The sequence below is a fragment of the Talaromyces stipitatus genome, genomic scaffold, assembly GCF_000003125.1.
Source record: "Talaromyces stipitatus ATCC 10500 scf_1105507295511 genomic scaffold, whole genome shotgun sequence".
NCBI classification, from domain to species: Eukaryota; Fungi; Ascomycota; class Eurotiomycetes; order Eurotiales; family Trichocomaceae; genus Talaromyces; species Talaromyces stipitatus.
Genome location: NW_002990119.1, coordinates 2,152,296 through 2,167,344, shown reverse-complemented (window position 1 = coordinate 2,167,344; position 15,049 = coordinate 2,152,296). Strand labels below are relative to the sequence as shown.

Here is a 15,049-nt window from a genome sequence, read left to right as displayed (position 1 = left end):
TCGGCCACTCAGAGAATCTGGTTTTTTCCATGGACTTCAATCTATCTCCATCATCTCCATGGATATTTTTTCTCTTTGTATCAATGCTTTCTATATCAGGGACATTGATATCCTTCCAAAGATGAAGGCAAGGTCAAGTGCAAGTTTGCTTTTTCATTTTCTTTTCGAATCATTCAAGTAAAAAAGTATGCCTTCCTACTTCGGTCATTTTATACACCGGCAATGGGTGCTCAATGTTCCCAAGCCCACCGCTTCATTTGCTTCCAAAGTCGCCATCGTCACCGGTGGTAATTCGGGTCTGGGGAAGGAATCCGTCAAACACCTCGTTCGGCTCGGCGCCAGCAAGGTGATCATTGCCTGCCGAAGTAAATCGAAGGGCGAACAAGCCAAGCTCGAGATTTTATCCGCGTTGCGATGCAGTGCAGATGTTCTCGAGGTCTGGGAACTCGATATCGAGGCCCCCCGCTTCGATCAAGGCTTTTGTGGAGCGTGCCAACAAACTCGACCGTTTGGATGTGTTACTCAATAATGCCGGAGTATCAACTGTCAAATACAAACTCTCTTATGGGACAGAGCAGGCTGTGGGTGTAAGTGTCATCGGCACGATTTTGCTTGCAATTCAGCTTGTTCCTAAGTTGAAAGAAACTGCAAGGGCATTTGGGGTCACGCCGCATATGACTTTTACGCAGTCGGCTTTGTACAGGCTTGCAAAGTACCCGGAGAACCCTGGGGCTCGGTTGTGATTGCCGGGAGAAGTGTTGCTAGAGTGTTCCGGTCGCTCTCGCTCAACTCATTGTACGCCATCTGCCAATGATCGTTTGCATCGTGGTTATCAGACTTGGGTTCTTCAGCTTGGTGACCGACTGAGCCAATCTCTGGGTCTGGACTGGCAGTGAATTCTAAAGTACTTGGCACTGGAGGAGTAAGAGTTTTTTCTTGTCCTTGTTTCGTCCTGTCAATACGTTCTTCAAGCGTCCGAGCATGTTGTGCCTATTTTTGCGGTCAACAATTCCACTTAATTTGCCAAGCGCTAAAAGAGAAGCACGACTTGGATTTGGGATATACCGTTGCTTATTCTGTGATAAAGGGGACAATATCTCACCGTGGACGATGGATTTGTACAAGCTGCAAGAATCAGCAGAGAATTGTTGTTTAGATGTCAGTATTTACGTTCAGTTTATGTAGGTAATGGCTACTTAGGCGGTACTACGTAGTATTCATGTTATGCACACAGTGGGGCATTGGGTCTATAAAACTTTTTTTCCGTCCTAAAGTAAGCTTGTCAAAGGGCGTGCTGCAATATCAACTGAATATATAAGCCTCAAGCCTCGTCTTTCTGATAATCTTCGAATTGTCAACTCTATAAGCGACAAAGAAAGCGTATTGAAAAGAATTCAATATATATGAATCATGTCTGAACAACCAACTATCCGCCTGGCTACCGAAGAGGGTGAGTCTATACACCCCGCACTGGACCCAGCTTCTGCAGGGTCCAGACTTCGAAATTTATAAATGTTGATGAATGTATATAGATGTTCCATACATCCTCCAATTCATTCGCGAACTCGCCGAGTACGAGAATGCATTGGATCAAGTCGAAGCAACAGAGGAATCTTTACTAGCTACCCTCTCTTTTCCTAATGATTCCACCGCCACCAAGTCACAGAAAAGGGGATCTACATACACCGCCCTCGTTTTCCCACCCGGCTCAAAAGTGCCGGTAGGAATGGCTCTGTATTTCTACAATTACTCTACCTGGCGTTCTGCACCGGGCATCTACCTTGAAGATCTATACGTGCAACCTGCCGCTAGAGGGAAAGGTTATGGTTTAGCGTTGTTTAGGTATTTGGCAAAAGAGGTTGTGTATGAGATTAAGGGGAAGAGGTTGGAGTGGTCTGTACTCAAATGGAATGAGCCAAGTATCAAATTCTACAAGGCATTGGGGGCAAGGGAGATGGTGGAGTGGGAGAAGATGATGCTTGATGGAGAGGGGTTGCTTAATTTGGCGGATGGCGGGAAGTAAATTGCACTGAATTGAATTGTTTTGGAATATATGTTCTGTATAGGTCTCTTAGAAGAAAAAGGCTATTATTGTGTTTGATTTGTTCGTAGTGCCTAGGTACAGTATGGTTATATGTTTGACTAAGGAATTTTTGTATAAAATGATACAAAGGAACAGGGCGTCTTCTGAGATACAGTGGGATGAAAAAAGTGTTGGCACCCCCTAATATTGGTAACACCCGCACGAGGGTGTCAACACTTTTTTCGTGGTACTGTACTTCCCCAAGCTGTACTCAGTACGTAATTATATATGATATTATTAACTTAGTGTCTACCATCAGATTTGTGTAATAGTATGGCGGCCAAGCTGGCGGTGCCGCATTAGGGCTACGATATAGGGCCTCGAACGGGTTATATGGACGCTACTAGATTGAGAATGTGACTCGAGCTATTTGGGTTACACATCCTTCTGAATTGGGTTACCGATAACACCCCTTTGTTTTATTGCTACAGATGATTTTAGTTTCTATCAATGAGTGCCCACGTGAAACATAAAGATGAGGCTCATCCATGATATCCACTTTGAAAGATTTGTGGATATCTTGTTGTCCTCTTCTTCCACATATATTACGAGCTGTATCTTCCAAAACTGCTCGATGGTAAATGTTAAAGAAGTAATACCATAACAAAACAATAATCTTCACTCTACCTCGTGACACTGATTCGTCGACGAGTCCTGGGCACTTTCTGCTGCTGTCTAAGTAAGGGGAGATGTATACTACAATGGAACTGTACAAACACAAATAGAAGCAAACGGAAGTTTCAGGTGCAAGGCGTGTATAGATTTCAAGAATTTCAACAATGGCGTATCAGCTTAAGCCAATTCCCTTAATATGATATCAATAGTCCGTTTTCTTGCAATCATCTGACTGCGTAGCGTATGACATGGGGCAGATATAATAATATTTTATTATTATTTCATCTCCTGAAGGACTCCGTAACGTACCGTTTTAGCTAGGTATACTTAGTCAACCCTTTTCAGTCTCTCGAGAGCAGACAAACCGCAGATATAGGAGGAATCTTGAGGACTACATGCATAAAAAAAACCCGTACAAAGGAGCTGAGAAGCTGAGAATCTTCAGATGCAATGTATCATGTCAGTGGCTACAGACTTAGGTAACAGAATACAAGCAAACCATCCCAAAGTAGCACCGGCAATGCGTTGCTCGCTACAACTTCCTTCCACCATTTCACATCCCAACAGAGATCGTCTAGTTTTAATACAAAATCTTTAGTAGTTCCATAGATAGTCTAGAAGATCAAACTCCACATAACTCCCTTTCAAGACCATTCTTCGGTAGCCGTCTTTTGGAGTTTTGGAAAGGCTCATCCCGCCAAATACAAGGTTCTAATGACTACTCGACTGTTGCAAAAAGAACGTTGGATATAATTATGGACGTCTGATAGACTATCCAATATTTGGAATGTATTATGGTACAGATAAGTACCGTATGCGCCTCTAAAACAATTTGGGTAGCTAGGTGGTTGGAAACTCGGGATCCTGCGAATTGCCGTGGAACGTATTGAAATAGAACTTCCGGGTTCATTCACGTCCCCGAGCTCATCCCTTTTACCAGACTTTATTGAAAGGATATCGGTTAGCCCATTGCTGTCGTTTTCATATAGCTTGTTCATGACATGGTCTTCAGGCGTACCAGTCGTTTTCGATGTTTCTTCTCTTTCAGGGGTTCTGTCTCTCTATACCTAGTATATCGATAAAACCATGTAGATCTAAACCGGGATCGAATTTCTCGTCTTCATCTGCTATTTTGTGCTGCGACATGTTTTCTTCGATGGTGTGTGCAATGAGCTATCTTGAGAATGCGATGGATAATCTGGGTAAATACGAATCCTGACATGAAGGAGTCGGCCAGTCCATATTTATATCCCACGTTCAATGCAGTGAGTTATAAGTACGCAATATTAATGGATGAGTCAAGAATCATGACACACCGAGATACTCTCTCCTCCGTTCCAATCGGGACAAATCGTCTGATGGTCAATTTCTGGCGTGCCCTCAAGTTCCGCCGTTTATCTTCGCATACAACAATCTTCAGCTCTCATATCGAGAAAGTAACTAGCCTAGCTTGCTTGAAGATAAATGAGAAACTAAACACAGATTAACTTCGTGAGAACCGAGGTTTCCATCTTCTATACACAATTTGACCGGCTACCTTATTAACATCTCGAGTTAGGGCTTGGTCCCGAAATAGGCTCCGAGCAAAAGAGGGTTAGGGTTACCAAGGTTACCTATTTTTAGATTCACCCGTCACTCGCTGTTTTGCCCTTGGCCTTTTTCAGCTTGGTACTTAGCACGTTACAGAGCAAATCGATATTATTAGCTGGTTCGATGCTACGTATGAAGGGGGTTATTCATCTAGGTTTGCCTTATTTTGGGGTTAGAATGTGTCCCATGACACTGTGGCCGATCATCTGACAGCCTTATCTTTCAGGCCGTCTACTTCTTGCCTTCTCACTTTCACCCTATGGATCTGTTTATCTACTCTGTATGAATACATGTTTAAGAGCTGGATTCGAAATGACTGTATGTTAGTAGCAGACTAAGAGGTATGATGAGAATGCTATGGTTCAAAAAGTGTCGGAGATACATAGATCCCCGCACTTGTTGATCCCCCAGGTGAAGGCTTAAAGAGGGCACGCGCTTCGATCTTTGGCTGATAAGACATTCCGTAGCCATGTTTCCCAGGCAGCCACTGATAAGATAAGGGTCCAGGGATGGCGTCAGCGCCGCAAGTCATCCAAAGCTGGCACGTTCCTGTTTCATTGTCCATGAGCCTATTCCGATGTTGCCCGGAGACGATTCTATACCTTTCAAACAAATGAATATATAACTGCAGAGACTCCATCTCGTCAACCTTGTACAAACTTGCAAGGTCCTTGCGACTTGCACGGACGCGCTCCCTTATCTTGTCCCCTATCTTATCAACTTAACCGTATCCGGAACCCGCCACGGTCGAGTCATCCAGGCTGTGACTCAATCTGACAAAGGCTGAATCAACTCTTTGCTTCTTGTATACGGTATTTATCAGTCATCATTTGCCTCTTATATATCAACTTCAGCAAATCTCGTTCCGCTTCGTTGTCAAGAAGTGGGCACCAGAAACCGATAAACATCATGTCGGACTTGCGCCGATCAGCTACGGGAGTCAAGCGTGTCCATAACCACAAGGCCAAATGGGCCCATGGAGCGCGTCAATATGGACAGCAAGCTTCCTCTTTTGATAAATGGACCAAAGACTCTGCCGGGCCAGTGCGTCTACGTCCTGTACCTCCTACATCCTCTGCGTAAGCCACTCCCCTTCGTGTCTCCTGAAAGCGGCACTGACAGTGAGGACAGTACACAATCTGTACTGAGACGCTACAACGAATCAACCATCAGATCGGCCCGTAACGCGAACGATACATACTTTCAACACGATGTCAAGGAAGCGCTGACCAGCGACTCGTCTTCCGATGAGACGACCATCCTCCACGAGAGCGCCGCTCCAGATAACATGGCGATCGTCGACGACGATATCTCTGCGTATGCGATTTCGGGAAACAATATCCTCGCAATCGCCGTCTCCAAGGCCGAAGTCAAGTACGAGAATAAAGTGACCGAGAAGCTGGCCAAGGAGTACGAGTTTGTTTCGCGGGAGGATGACCATGTCACCGGCTACATCGCCGACGTTGATGATTTCGAGATTATCGACCACGAAACTGTATAGATCTGTACATGACGGGAATATTTCGTTTGCGTTCTTGTTTTAGGTGGCACTGAGCCGCATCACAGTTTGTATATTTCTTTTTTTTGGTTCTGCGTATATACCATCACTGGGCATCAAGAGAGGAGCGATCGGCGTTTGAAGTTCCTTGAAGATTGAGCCTGTATATTATGATTCAGACATGGGTTTCTTGTTCTTTTACCTCTTTGTTTTGAGACTTCAACTGTTGCAGTCAGGATGTTTTATCGGCTTTTATCGGTTGTGATTTGGCACAAGATTGTATAGTCATTCGGAAATCGATAGTCAGTTCGTGCCAAATATAACTTGTTAGAAACTCGGAGTAAAGTGTCCAGTAACGATCCATCTGTCAAAGATAAATTCCGTCAAAGAATCCAGAGCACATAGGGCTGGACTAAGCTGTACTAATAAGGTGGATGCGCAGTCGCCCGGGAAGGGCCACGCCAAGAACTGTTTACATTCCCCAAACAAATCTCGCCCTTCCCGCTTTCACAAAACCATCTATCATAGCAACCACATCAACCACATTATTCAACCATGGAGAGACGCACTGCAGAAAGTCCAATGGACTTCGAATGGCAGACTCGAGCTCCTGGAGATATCACTTCGCCATTTTATCAGCTTGGTCTGCAACATGATAATCAGAAAAAGTGTCCGTTTTTTTATTTTAATTTTTGCCCTTGGTTTGCTGCGTGACTTGAGAAACTGACGGATTTTACAGCATTTGTATTTGACTCCCCGCTGAAGAAGCAATCTGCTCCGACACAATCGTTTAATTTCTCGCAACCATCTCCGCAGCGTAATGGATCACCGAACCGGCCAGATGCGATCTTTGGCAAATCTTCCTTCCAGACCCCTCGCAAGTTCGATCTAGACTTCTCTTCTGGCGCAGAGAACATGTCCTCGCCTGAAAACGCCGATAATGAAGGTACTCCTGAATCGATACAGGTCAACAAGAATGAAAGACGAAATTCATTGTTTCGGTTCTACGGTCGATTTGCGCCTAGTCCTGGAAGAGGAGAAATTCCTCGCGTGACAAATCACAAAACTGACCACGCGCGGAGGATTCATAAACGCAAGATACGTGATCGTGATATAAACCGGCATTTACGCAGAGATAGTGATTACGATAGTGATCGACCTAGTAGCCGGGAAGAAGCGCAGCAACTGTCCAAATTTGAGACCAAAAAGTTCGAGCAGACACCGTCGCCGTCGCTACCACCTCAGGGTTCCACATGGGCACACTTCTTTGCCTTTCTCGATGAACATCCCAATCTCCCAGCGATTTTATCTTATTGGTTACAGCTGGTCTGGAACCTGGTTCTGTTTTCACTGGTGACGTGGGTTGTCGTTTCGTTCGTTCTGACGATCAAACAAGATATCGATCACGCGGCGGATGCGAAGAGGAACGACATACTTACTGAGATATCGACCTGCAAGGAGTTTTACATTCAAAACAGCTGCAATCTCGCTAGTCGACCGCCGGCATTGAACGAGGTTTGCAATAATTGGGAACGGTGTATGGATCAGGATCCGAACCGGGTGGCACGCGCGACGGTCTCTGTGCAGACCATCTCAGCTATAATTACTGGTTTTGTTGATGCGATCAGCTTCAAAGCATTCGTACGTTCATTCCTCTGGAAGTTCTGGAATCTATACTAACATCGTCTAGTCTTACTTTCTCTTAACAATCACAACCATTACAATCGCCAGCAACTGGTCTTTCATTGCATTACGACACCAATATACGAAAAAAGAAGATCGACGCCCATACCCCAACTCTCAACATCCACAAGGACAACCTTCTTATCAGCATCGACAAGCTCCTCCAGTTTCGTATGCTGCTGACGGTAATCAGTACCCACTGGAATATCCCAAAACACCCGGCCGTGGCGAGGAGAGTCCCTCACGTCGTCAACGAAACTATCAGGACGATGATGAGGATAATGACCGGCAATCACGTCGTCTGCTTCTTGAGAATACACCCTCGCGGGATATGGCTTTTGTGACTGGTCGATCTAGAGAGCGCGAGCTACATGCGCGTACGCCTAGTCCGTCGAAGAGGGAGAGGTGGATGTAGTTCATCGATTCTCTGTCTTTTCTTTTCTTTTCTTTCTTCTTTCAGCAATTCATCTGACTATTTTACTGCCTATACCAGACAAGTTTGGTGCTACCTCTCTTTTTGGTTTGTTATTAATTTGCATTGGCAAGGCCGGGTACAGGAATACTAGCATAGGATATGGGTTGATAGGTGTACTATTTTACGGCTTTGTGTTTTTTCTCATGTAACTATTCATGTATATAATATTTGAACAATATACCATTAATCAATTATTTTGACTATATCATTGCGGTCGACAGTAAAATCTCATTCAGATCTCAACCAGGGCTAACCCTAAACTGACCAAGTGGAGCAAGCGGGATGACGTCGTCGAAGATCTGATCTCATCTTCACCGCCAAGACTTCTGAGACGCATTCAAAAACGACGTCGCACCTCATTCTTAGTATTATTCTTCTTTTATTCCTAGTGTTGAGTCTGCAACTCTTTATAGCAGCTCCAGTGTCTTAGAAAGGCAACTGCTGCAATGACAGCAACACCCAACGACGTCGCCCTTCAGAGTAATTATGATGTCGACTACGTCATTCGGTATTCTTTTGGGGGACCTGGTAAGAGTTTCTTTCACTGATTTCTTCGACTCGATGGACTAATTAAGCATTGGTATAGACCGGGAAGAAGCAAAAGAGCAATTGAATCACCTCCTGCAGACTCTTGCAGGAGTAGGATTTCAGACCGAGGTCAGACCTGGAGATAGGTCGTCACTATTGATATTTATTCGAGCGCCGCATAAGAGTTTACTCAGGGCTACACATACTACTCGGTATTTTTTTACCCAATCTGATTCATGATGATAGTTGAATCTGACGTTGATAGTGTCCGCGACTGGCTCTACGGTCTACGGCACACACAACCCGATCGCGACTCCTCCCCCGGCCCACAAGCAGACGCAGAACGACTACGAGCGATATACTACATGCTAACAGCCCCCAGCGACGACGGCGGCGCAAACATAACCCCCAAATTCGGAAAATGGAAACACGTCGACTCTTTGTTTCCTTTACACGACGACAAGACCAATCAAGCCTGGATGAGGGACTGGAGTAAAAAGACATTCCTCACAAACGAAGATCTCGATCAAATTCGTGATAAATTCGGGGAACAGGTTGGATTCTATTTTTCTTTTTTGCAAACGTATTTCCGGTTTTTGTTCTTTCCAGCTTTGTTCGGGTTTTCGTCTTGGCTTATGTTGGGGTATTATTCACCCGTTTACGCGATTGTGAATTGTGTTTGGTGTGTGGTGTTTGTGGAGTTCTGGAAGAGGAAAGAGTTGGATCTGGCGTTGAGGTGGCAGGTTCGTGGGGTTTCGGTGCTGTCGTCGCGGAATAGGAGTTTTAGGCCTGAAAGTGAAATTCGGGATGAGGCTACTGGTGAATTAAGGCCGGTGTTTCCGTGGACGAAGCGGTTGCAAAGGCAGTTGCTTCAGATTCCGTTTGCGATTGTATCGGTTGTTGCGTTGGGGGCGGTTATTGCTACGTGCTTTGCGATTGAGATTTTTATCTCGGAGGTCTATAATGGTCCGTTGAAGTCATATTTGGTGAGTAGTGCTTCAATTCGCTGCTGAGAGTCATACTGAGATTTGAATAGGTCTTCATTCCCACCGTCCTACTTTCTTCCATTTTGCCAATTGCCAGCACGATCCTTACCAGAGTGGCCAAACGACTTACAGAGTTCGAAAACTACGAAACCAAAGAAGACCATGATGTCGCCTTTATTCAGAAAATGCTCGTCATTAACTTTATCACTTCATATCTGGCCATTTTCCTAACAGCATTCGTCTACGTTCCCTTCGCTCACGTCATTGTTCCATACCTTGACATCTTCCGAGCTACCGTCCGACCCTTTGTCTCTCCTGAAGATGAAAAGACGATCCATCATACGGAATTCAAAATCGATCCCTACCGTCTCCGCAACCAAGTCATTTATTTCGCAGTCACAGCACAGATTGTCAATTTCTTCCTCGAGACTATCCTACCATTCATATTGCAAAGACTAAGCTCCAAATATAAGAAATACTCCGAGGAAAAAGCAAACGGTCACGAAAAAGCAAGTGCCGCATACGATGACCATCCCGATGAAGTCGAATTCTTGAAAAAGGTCCGCGAAGAAGCAGATCTGCCTGAATACGACACAACAGATGATCTTCGACAAATGGCCATCCAGTTCGGTTATTTATCATTGTTTTCGACCGTATGGCCACTAGTCCCAGTGTCATTCCTATTCAATAACTGGCTGGAACTACGCTCGGATTTCTTCAAAATCTGCAAAGAATTTAAAAGACCCGTTCCCGAACGAGCAGATACCATTGGACCATGGCTTGATACACTGGGATTTCTCGCCTGGGTCGGAAGCATCACCAGTCCTGCCCTCGTTTACCTCGCCCGTAGCCAGGGCCTTGACTCCGGCGACGGAATACAGAACCCAATCCGAGGCTGGATGCTAATGACTACCATCTTTTTCTCAGAGCACATCTACCTCGCCGTCCGCTTCGCAGTCGAGAAGACAATGACCAAAATCGAAATGCCGAGTATCGCCCAAGAACGGATTCAGAAAATCCTGATGCGTAAGGCACTCATTTCTGAGATTCCGGATGAGTCGTTGTCTGTTGGAGGTAATGAAGATGTAACCAGCGGTGTTGGGGGTGAAAAGGAAGAGAAGATTACCAGAAAGACGCTGGAAGAAGATGCAAGAGCTAGAACGTTGCATGATGCGCGTCCGTCGGATCCGTTTTGGGAGAGACAGAAGAATTGGAAGGAGGCGTTGCAGATTGGGAATCGGATTATTGAGTCTTATCAGAGTACGGAGATGAAGAAGGCTGAGTGATCGGCCTCTTTATATAGCGTTTCCCTGGAGGTTTTGGAGGTGCGGTTGTTTACGTCTGTGGTGGGTGGTGTTGGTTATACATTGGAGGCGGTGCTCCTTATAGGTATAGGTTATGAATAAATATCATTATTCATCGGCGCACGTGCACCCAAGTGTTCTATCATATATTATAGTGAAGAATCGTCATCCAAAATACCCTTGGTAATGCTGTCCCTCCGTCCCATCAACACCAGTCCCAAAACCGATATCCATACCCATATTCATATTCATTTCCATATGAGAATAATCTAACAGTCCCCACTCATCAAACGAATTATCTAACCCTCCCGCAGCATGAGATGCATGTCCCCCCGGAGAGGGGAGTGCGGTGTTCGTGTTTTGGAGGTAGTGATCTAGTAGAGCCTATACACAGAATTAATGGTTAGTTACGGAAGTCGAAGGATACGATCCTTGAGACAAGGGAGTGAGGGGACGAACCCAGTCTAATTCCTCAGAACCGGTAATCATATCCGTCATTGTATCTGCAAAGGGGAAGTCGGTTGCTACATCCATTTCCAGCTCGGTTGGCGCGGACATAGTTGTGCTTGTTGAGTATGATTCGGTGGCTGGTTGATTGTCATGACCTTTAGTCACATTTCTTTCCCCAACCGGAACTGTATTTCCTTTTACTTTATCAATCATCAACTTCAACATCGCCGCCGCCGTCCGCGCCTCATTCGAATCCACACTCTTCTCCTCCCAAATCCGCTGCGAATCGAGTAACGCATCCAACAACGTCTCAAATCCCGCCGTATTCCTCCCTTCTAGCGTTCCCACTGCCATTGTCGTCGATCTCATGACAGATAACTCTAAACAAACAACGACATCAGCCAGCAGAAAATCATGCGCCGTCAACGACGACACCATCCATCTATCCGCATACAACCGTCCATGCAGCCACGAAGTGGCTTCATGTACTTCCTTCTGACGAGACAATACCTCCATCGCAGCATTTATGCATGCTCTTCGCGAGAACTCGCGGTGCGGGTTTTGGCGCTCGGTGTTTAGGTAGCGTCTATGTAGGACTATGATTGCTTTCAGGTAGAGCAGTTCGATTGTGATGCGGCTCAGGATCAGGCCTGAGGAGATGGTGAAGGATTGCGCGATAGGTCGCGATTTGAGGAGTGGTGGGAGGGAGGTGTATGTTTCGCGGAGACGGGTGTCGACGTCTATTGTTATGGCGTATGAAGATGAAGATTGATGGGTGTGAGCGAGGACTTTTCTGAACATGCTCATTATACTACTTTTCGCGATTGTGTATAATATCGGCGTATAATCTGAGAGTGGTCGGGAGGGTGGTAGTGTTTCCATATTGGGCCATATATCCTCATCGTTTAGATTCCGGGGTGGTTCCGTATCACAGAATTCTGGCGGGATCATACTCGGCATCCCCATTTGGAATGATAGTAATGTATCAAGTTGTAGCATTGCGTGCCATCTTCGTCGTCGCATTTCCCCTTCAAACGGTGTAATACCTGCCTGAGTTGCCGGGTCACGGTGATATCCCATTCGCATCGCGAGACGGATTATAGTACCCATTAAGAACCAGCCGTCAAAACTAGAGTCAGGTTTACCGATATACCCGCTTAAGAGATGCATGACCAGCGTTTCGAGGGCGTAGGATTTTGCCCTGGTATAGTTGCCCATTATGAGGCATTGGACTGTTCTTGAGCGTAATGGTTTGACAGCGAGAGACGGCTGGGCGTCTGCCATTGGTGGTTTTATGACTTGGTGGACGGATGCTGTAAGTGCTAGAATGGAAAATAAGAGACCGACCCACAAGGGTGGTGCATTGAGTGGGTTGTGCCAGAATTTTTCGTATTCGTTTTGGAATTTGATTGCATGGATGATTGCTGTGGCTATATTAGTATTAAGTACTCCCCACTAGCATAATAAGGGAATACCGTACGCAAAATCATCGGGGCATTGAAATATTGCGACAGGAGTGTATCGCATATCGGCCTTGAGGGTAAGGAGTTGATGATATTTTGAAAAGTAGGTAATTTCTGCGTTGGTCCTAAGACCAAGTCAATCTCTTCTTCCTGTTCGATGATATCCTCATTCTCTTCAGGAGAAGTCATGATTTCCGACTGAGCGAGTTCTTCTCGAACTTCTTTAATATCATCCAGAATCGATAGCCAGTGAGCTTTCTCTATATGAGCTCTTGCTTTTTTTGATACTCTTGGTTGTGTTTCTCTTTCCGAAGCAGATTCATGAGCATATATATGATCATTTCGTGTAGCGAATCTTTCCCGACTGCTGTTGACAATACCATCTCCCTGACTATCAAGCACTCGATCATCCAAGTTAGGTTCCCCAACAAGCTCTGAAACCAACTTCTCAACTCTCCTTAGTCGTTCACCTACATTACTCTTCCTGCGCTTGGGGTTCCGGATAGCGTTGCTTGCGTACTTACACGCTGACTTTTCACCGCGTTTGATACAAGCCTCGCATGGAAGGTCACGGTTACATTTTGCTCTATCTTTATCAGTATGAGTAGGTCAATGAAGGTAAGAGAGGTGATAGCTCACTTCCGTATACGACATTGTTCGCAGGATGTTGGTCTGCGGTTCCGTTTGTTGTCTTTATATACGATTTGTCTATCTGCGGTGTTCATGTTTCGTTACTGCGGGAGCCGAAGAATATCTATATTCTGAGTCCGTTAGGCTCTTCGCATTAAAAATCCGTTCATTCTCCTTTCCAGAAGAGAAAGCAGGAGGACATTGATACTTGTCGTGTCAGCAACAAACCAATTATATTGAGGCACTCCAACAGGTGGAGCCTGAGGACATAGATCCGGCGACGGAGATATTATCTCCGGTTAGCCCTAACACTATGAGTATAGTACTCGCAAGGCCGGAATTATCGATTAGAAATCTTTTGAAGGGTAATTTTGGGGTTGTTTTGCCTAGATTTAGTCGGAACTATTGAGACATATTTTAAATAGTTCATGGAAATATGTGAATCCGTATAAATCCAGTTGTAGGTTGCAACCATATGGCTTGGTAAAAGCCAAGCTTGGATATGAAATAATATAAAAAGGCACGTAAGTGAATAGTTAATTGAACTTGATTATCCACAGTGGTGGATTCGCTTATTTCCCAAAACTTGACAGGTATCAGCCCTCTCTGGCAAAGATTGAACAATGTCCGCTGGATCAGCAGCCCGCGGGGCCTTCTCAACCCTCTCCTCCAATCTCTTCATAACTCTACCCATCCCTAGAACCAACCTCAAGGGCCAAACCTACATCGTAACTGGATCCAATACCGGTCTTGGCTTTGAGGCCAGTCGGCACATCAACAAGCTCGGTGCCGAGAAGCTGATCATGGCCGTTCGGAGTATCAGCAAAGGCGAAACGGCTAGAGCCGAGATCCTCAGATCAACAGGCCGTGAGGAAAGTTCCATTGAAGTATGGGAGTTGGATATGGGCCGTCATGAATCGATCAAGAATTTTGCTGCTCGTGTTGCGACTACTCTTCCACGTATAGATGGCGTCCTTGCCAATGCCGGGATCATGGTTGACAAATTCAAACTCGTGGGAGACGACGAGAGTACTCTTTCAATCAATGTCGTGGGCACATTTCTGCTCTTTGCACTGCTGGTCCCCAAATTGCGCGAGTCAGCCGAAAGATTCAACATTGCGCCACGATACACAATCCCAAACTCTGCCTTGCATTATATGGCTCCATTGAAGGAATTAGAAAACAACATGGATATCTTCACCACCTTGAACGATCCGCAAAAAGCCGATATGGCAGGACGATATCCCTTATCAAAGCTATTAGTCATCTATGCCTGTCGCGAACTCGCCGAAAAAATCAATGCGGACGGCAAAACATCCTTGACAGCAATCATAATCAACACACCCAATCCTAGCTACTGCAAATCAGCGCTTGCGCAAGGCACACAAGCCGGGAGATCTACAGCGGGGAGAGTGATGGAGAAGCTGTTGGCTCGGAGTACGGAAGAAGGGAGTCGTGCGTTGGTGCACGGGGTCGTTTCGGGGGTGCAGACGAATGGGGAGTATTTGACTAATTGTCATGTTGAGTGGTGAGTTTTGGTCAAATTGGTTGATTATATAGACCACTAATTGATGGTGTTAGTCCGTCGTCGTCTGTGACCAGTGCGAAAGGAGTGCGGATACAGAAGCAGTTTGTCGGCGTGTTGGTTGATAAGTTGGTGAGGATCGCGCCGGAGGTTTCTTCGTATCTCAAGTGATATCCAGTCGCTGCACTGTTTTTGATTTGTTCATATTCATCAAGATAG

At 45.5% G+C, this 15,049-nt stretch overlaps 7 protein-coding genes across 7 annotated transcripts, besides 2 other annotated features; 6 read left to right on the top strand and 1 right to left on the bottom strand.

Annotated features, from left to right (window-relative positions):
• Positions 1–187: 187 nt before the first annotated feature.
• Positions 188–807, top strand: TSTA_105140 (short-chain dehydrogenase, putative; the record flags this gene model as incomplete). Its single annotated transcript, XM_002486495.1, has 2 exons — positions 188–436; positions 477–807. The coding sequence occupies 2 exons, from the start codon at positions 188–190 to the stop codon at positions 741–743; spliced, it is 516 nt and encodes a 171-aa protein (XP_002486540.1). The 3' UTR covers positions 744–807.
• A 549-nt stretch (positions 808–1,356) lies between these two features.
• Positions 1,357–2,101, top strand: TSTA_105130 (GNAT family acetyltransferase, putative). The gene is made up of 2 exons (XM_002486494.1): positions 1,357–1,450; positions 1,533–2,101. The coding sequence occupies exons 1-2, from the start codon at positions 1,411–1,413 to the stop codon at positions 2,021–2,023; spliced, it is 531 nt and encodes a 176-aa protein (XP_002486539.1). The 5' UTR covers positions 1,357–1,410; the 3' UTR covers positions 2,024–2,101.
• Positions 2,102–2,955: 854 nt separating this feature from the next.
• Positions 2,956–2,980: a sequence feature (AT_rich).
• A 1,613-nt stretch (positions 2,981–4,593) lies between these two features.
• Positions 4,594–6,125, top strand: TSTA_105120 (uncharacterized protein). The gene is made up of 2 exons (XM_002486493.1): positions 4,594–5,367; positions 5,420–6,125. Exons 1-2 carry the CDS (start codon positions 5,198–5,200, stop codon positions 5,787–5,789), a joined length of 540 nt encoding a protein of 179 aa, XP_002486538.1. The 5' UTR covers positions 4,594–5,197; the 3' UTR covers positions 5,790–6,125.
• A 216-nt stretch (positions 6,126–6,341) lies between these two features.
• On the top strand, positions 6,342–8,151 carry TSTA_105110 (nuclear envelope protein Brr6, putative; the record flags this gene model as incomplete). Its single annotated transcript, XM_002486492.1, has 3 exons — positions 6,342–6,456; positions 6,526–7,427; positions 7,477–8,151. The coding sequence occupies 3 exons, from the start codon at positions 6,342–6,344 to the stop codon at positions 7,882–7,884; spliced, it is 1,425 nt and encodes a 474-aa protein (XP_002486537.1). The 3' UTR covers positions 7,885–8,151.
• Positions 7,900–7,919: a microsatellite.
• A 106-nt stretch (positions 8,152–8,257) lies between the features above and the next one.
• Positions 8,258–10,744, top strand: TSTA_105100 (plasma membrane channel protein (Aqy1), putative; the record flags this gene model as incomplete). Its single annotated transcript, XM_002486491.1, has 4 exons — positions 8,258–8,472; positions 8,531–8,684; positions 8,738–9,458; positions 9,509–10,744. Exons 1-4 carry the CDS (start codon positions 8,391–8,393, stop codon positions 10,742–10,744), a joined length of 2,193 nt encoding a protein of 730 aa, XP_002486536.1. The 5' UTR covers positions 8,258–8,390.
• A 183-nt stretch (positions 10,745–10,927) lies between these two features.
• On the bottom strand, positions 10,928–13,400 carry TSTA_105090 (uncharacterized protein; the record flags this gene model as incomplete). The annotated part of the gene is made up of 4 exons (XM_002486490.1): positions 10,928–11,146; positions 11,222–12,636; positions 12,693–13,261; positions 13,315–13,400. The coding sequence occupies 4 exons, from the start codon at positions 13,398–13,400 to the stop codon at positions 10,928–10,930; spliced, it is 2,289 nt and encodes a 762-aa protein (XP_002486535.1).
• Positions 13,401–13,928: 528 nt separating this feature from the next.
• On the top strand, positions 13,929–15,001 carry TSTA_105080 (short-chain dehydrogenase, putative; the record flags this gene model as incomplete). Its single annotated transcript, XM_002486489.1, has 2 exons — positions 13,929–14,833; positions 14,887–15,001. The coding sequence occupies 2 exons, from the start codon at positions 13,929–13,931 to the stop codon at positions 14,999–15,001; spliced, it is 1,020 nt and encodes a 339-aa protein (XP_002486534.1).
• Between the last annotated feature and the right edge of the window lie 48 nt (positions 15,002–15,049).

Excerpts from the sequence above, each read along its gene's own strand:
- TSTA_105130 (XM_002486494.1), top strand. The coding sequence starts at position 1,411 with ATGTCTGAACAACCAACTATCCGCCTGGCTACCGAAGAGG. Across the intron at positions 1,451-1,532 it reads CCGCCTGGCTACCGAAGAGG|ATGTTCCATACATCCTCCAA; the intron begins GTGAGTCTATAC and ends GAATGTATATAG.
- TSTA_105120 (XM_002486493.1), top strand. The coding sequence starts at position 5,198 with ATGTCGGACTTGCGCCGATCAGCTACGGGAGTCAAGCGTGTCCATAAC. Across the intron at positions 5,368-5,419 it reads GTACCTCCTACATCCTCTGC|TACACAATCTGTACTGAGAC; the intron begins GTAAGCCACTCC and ends CAGTGAGGACAG.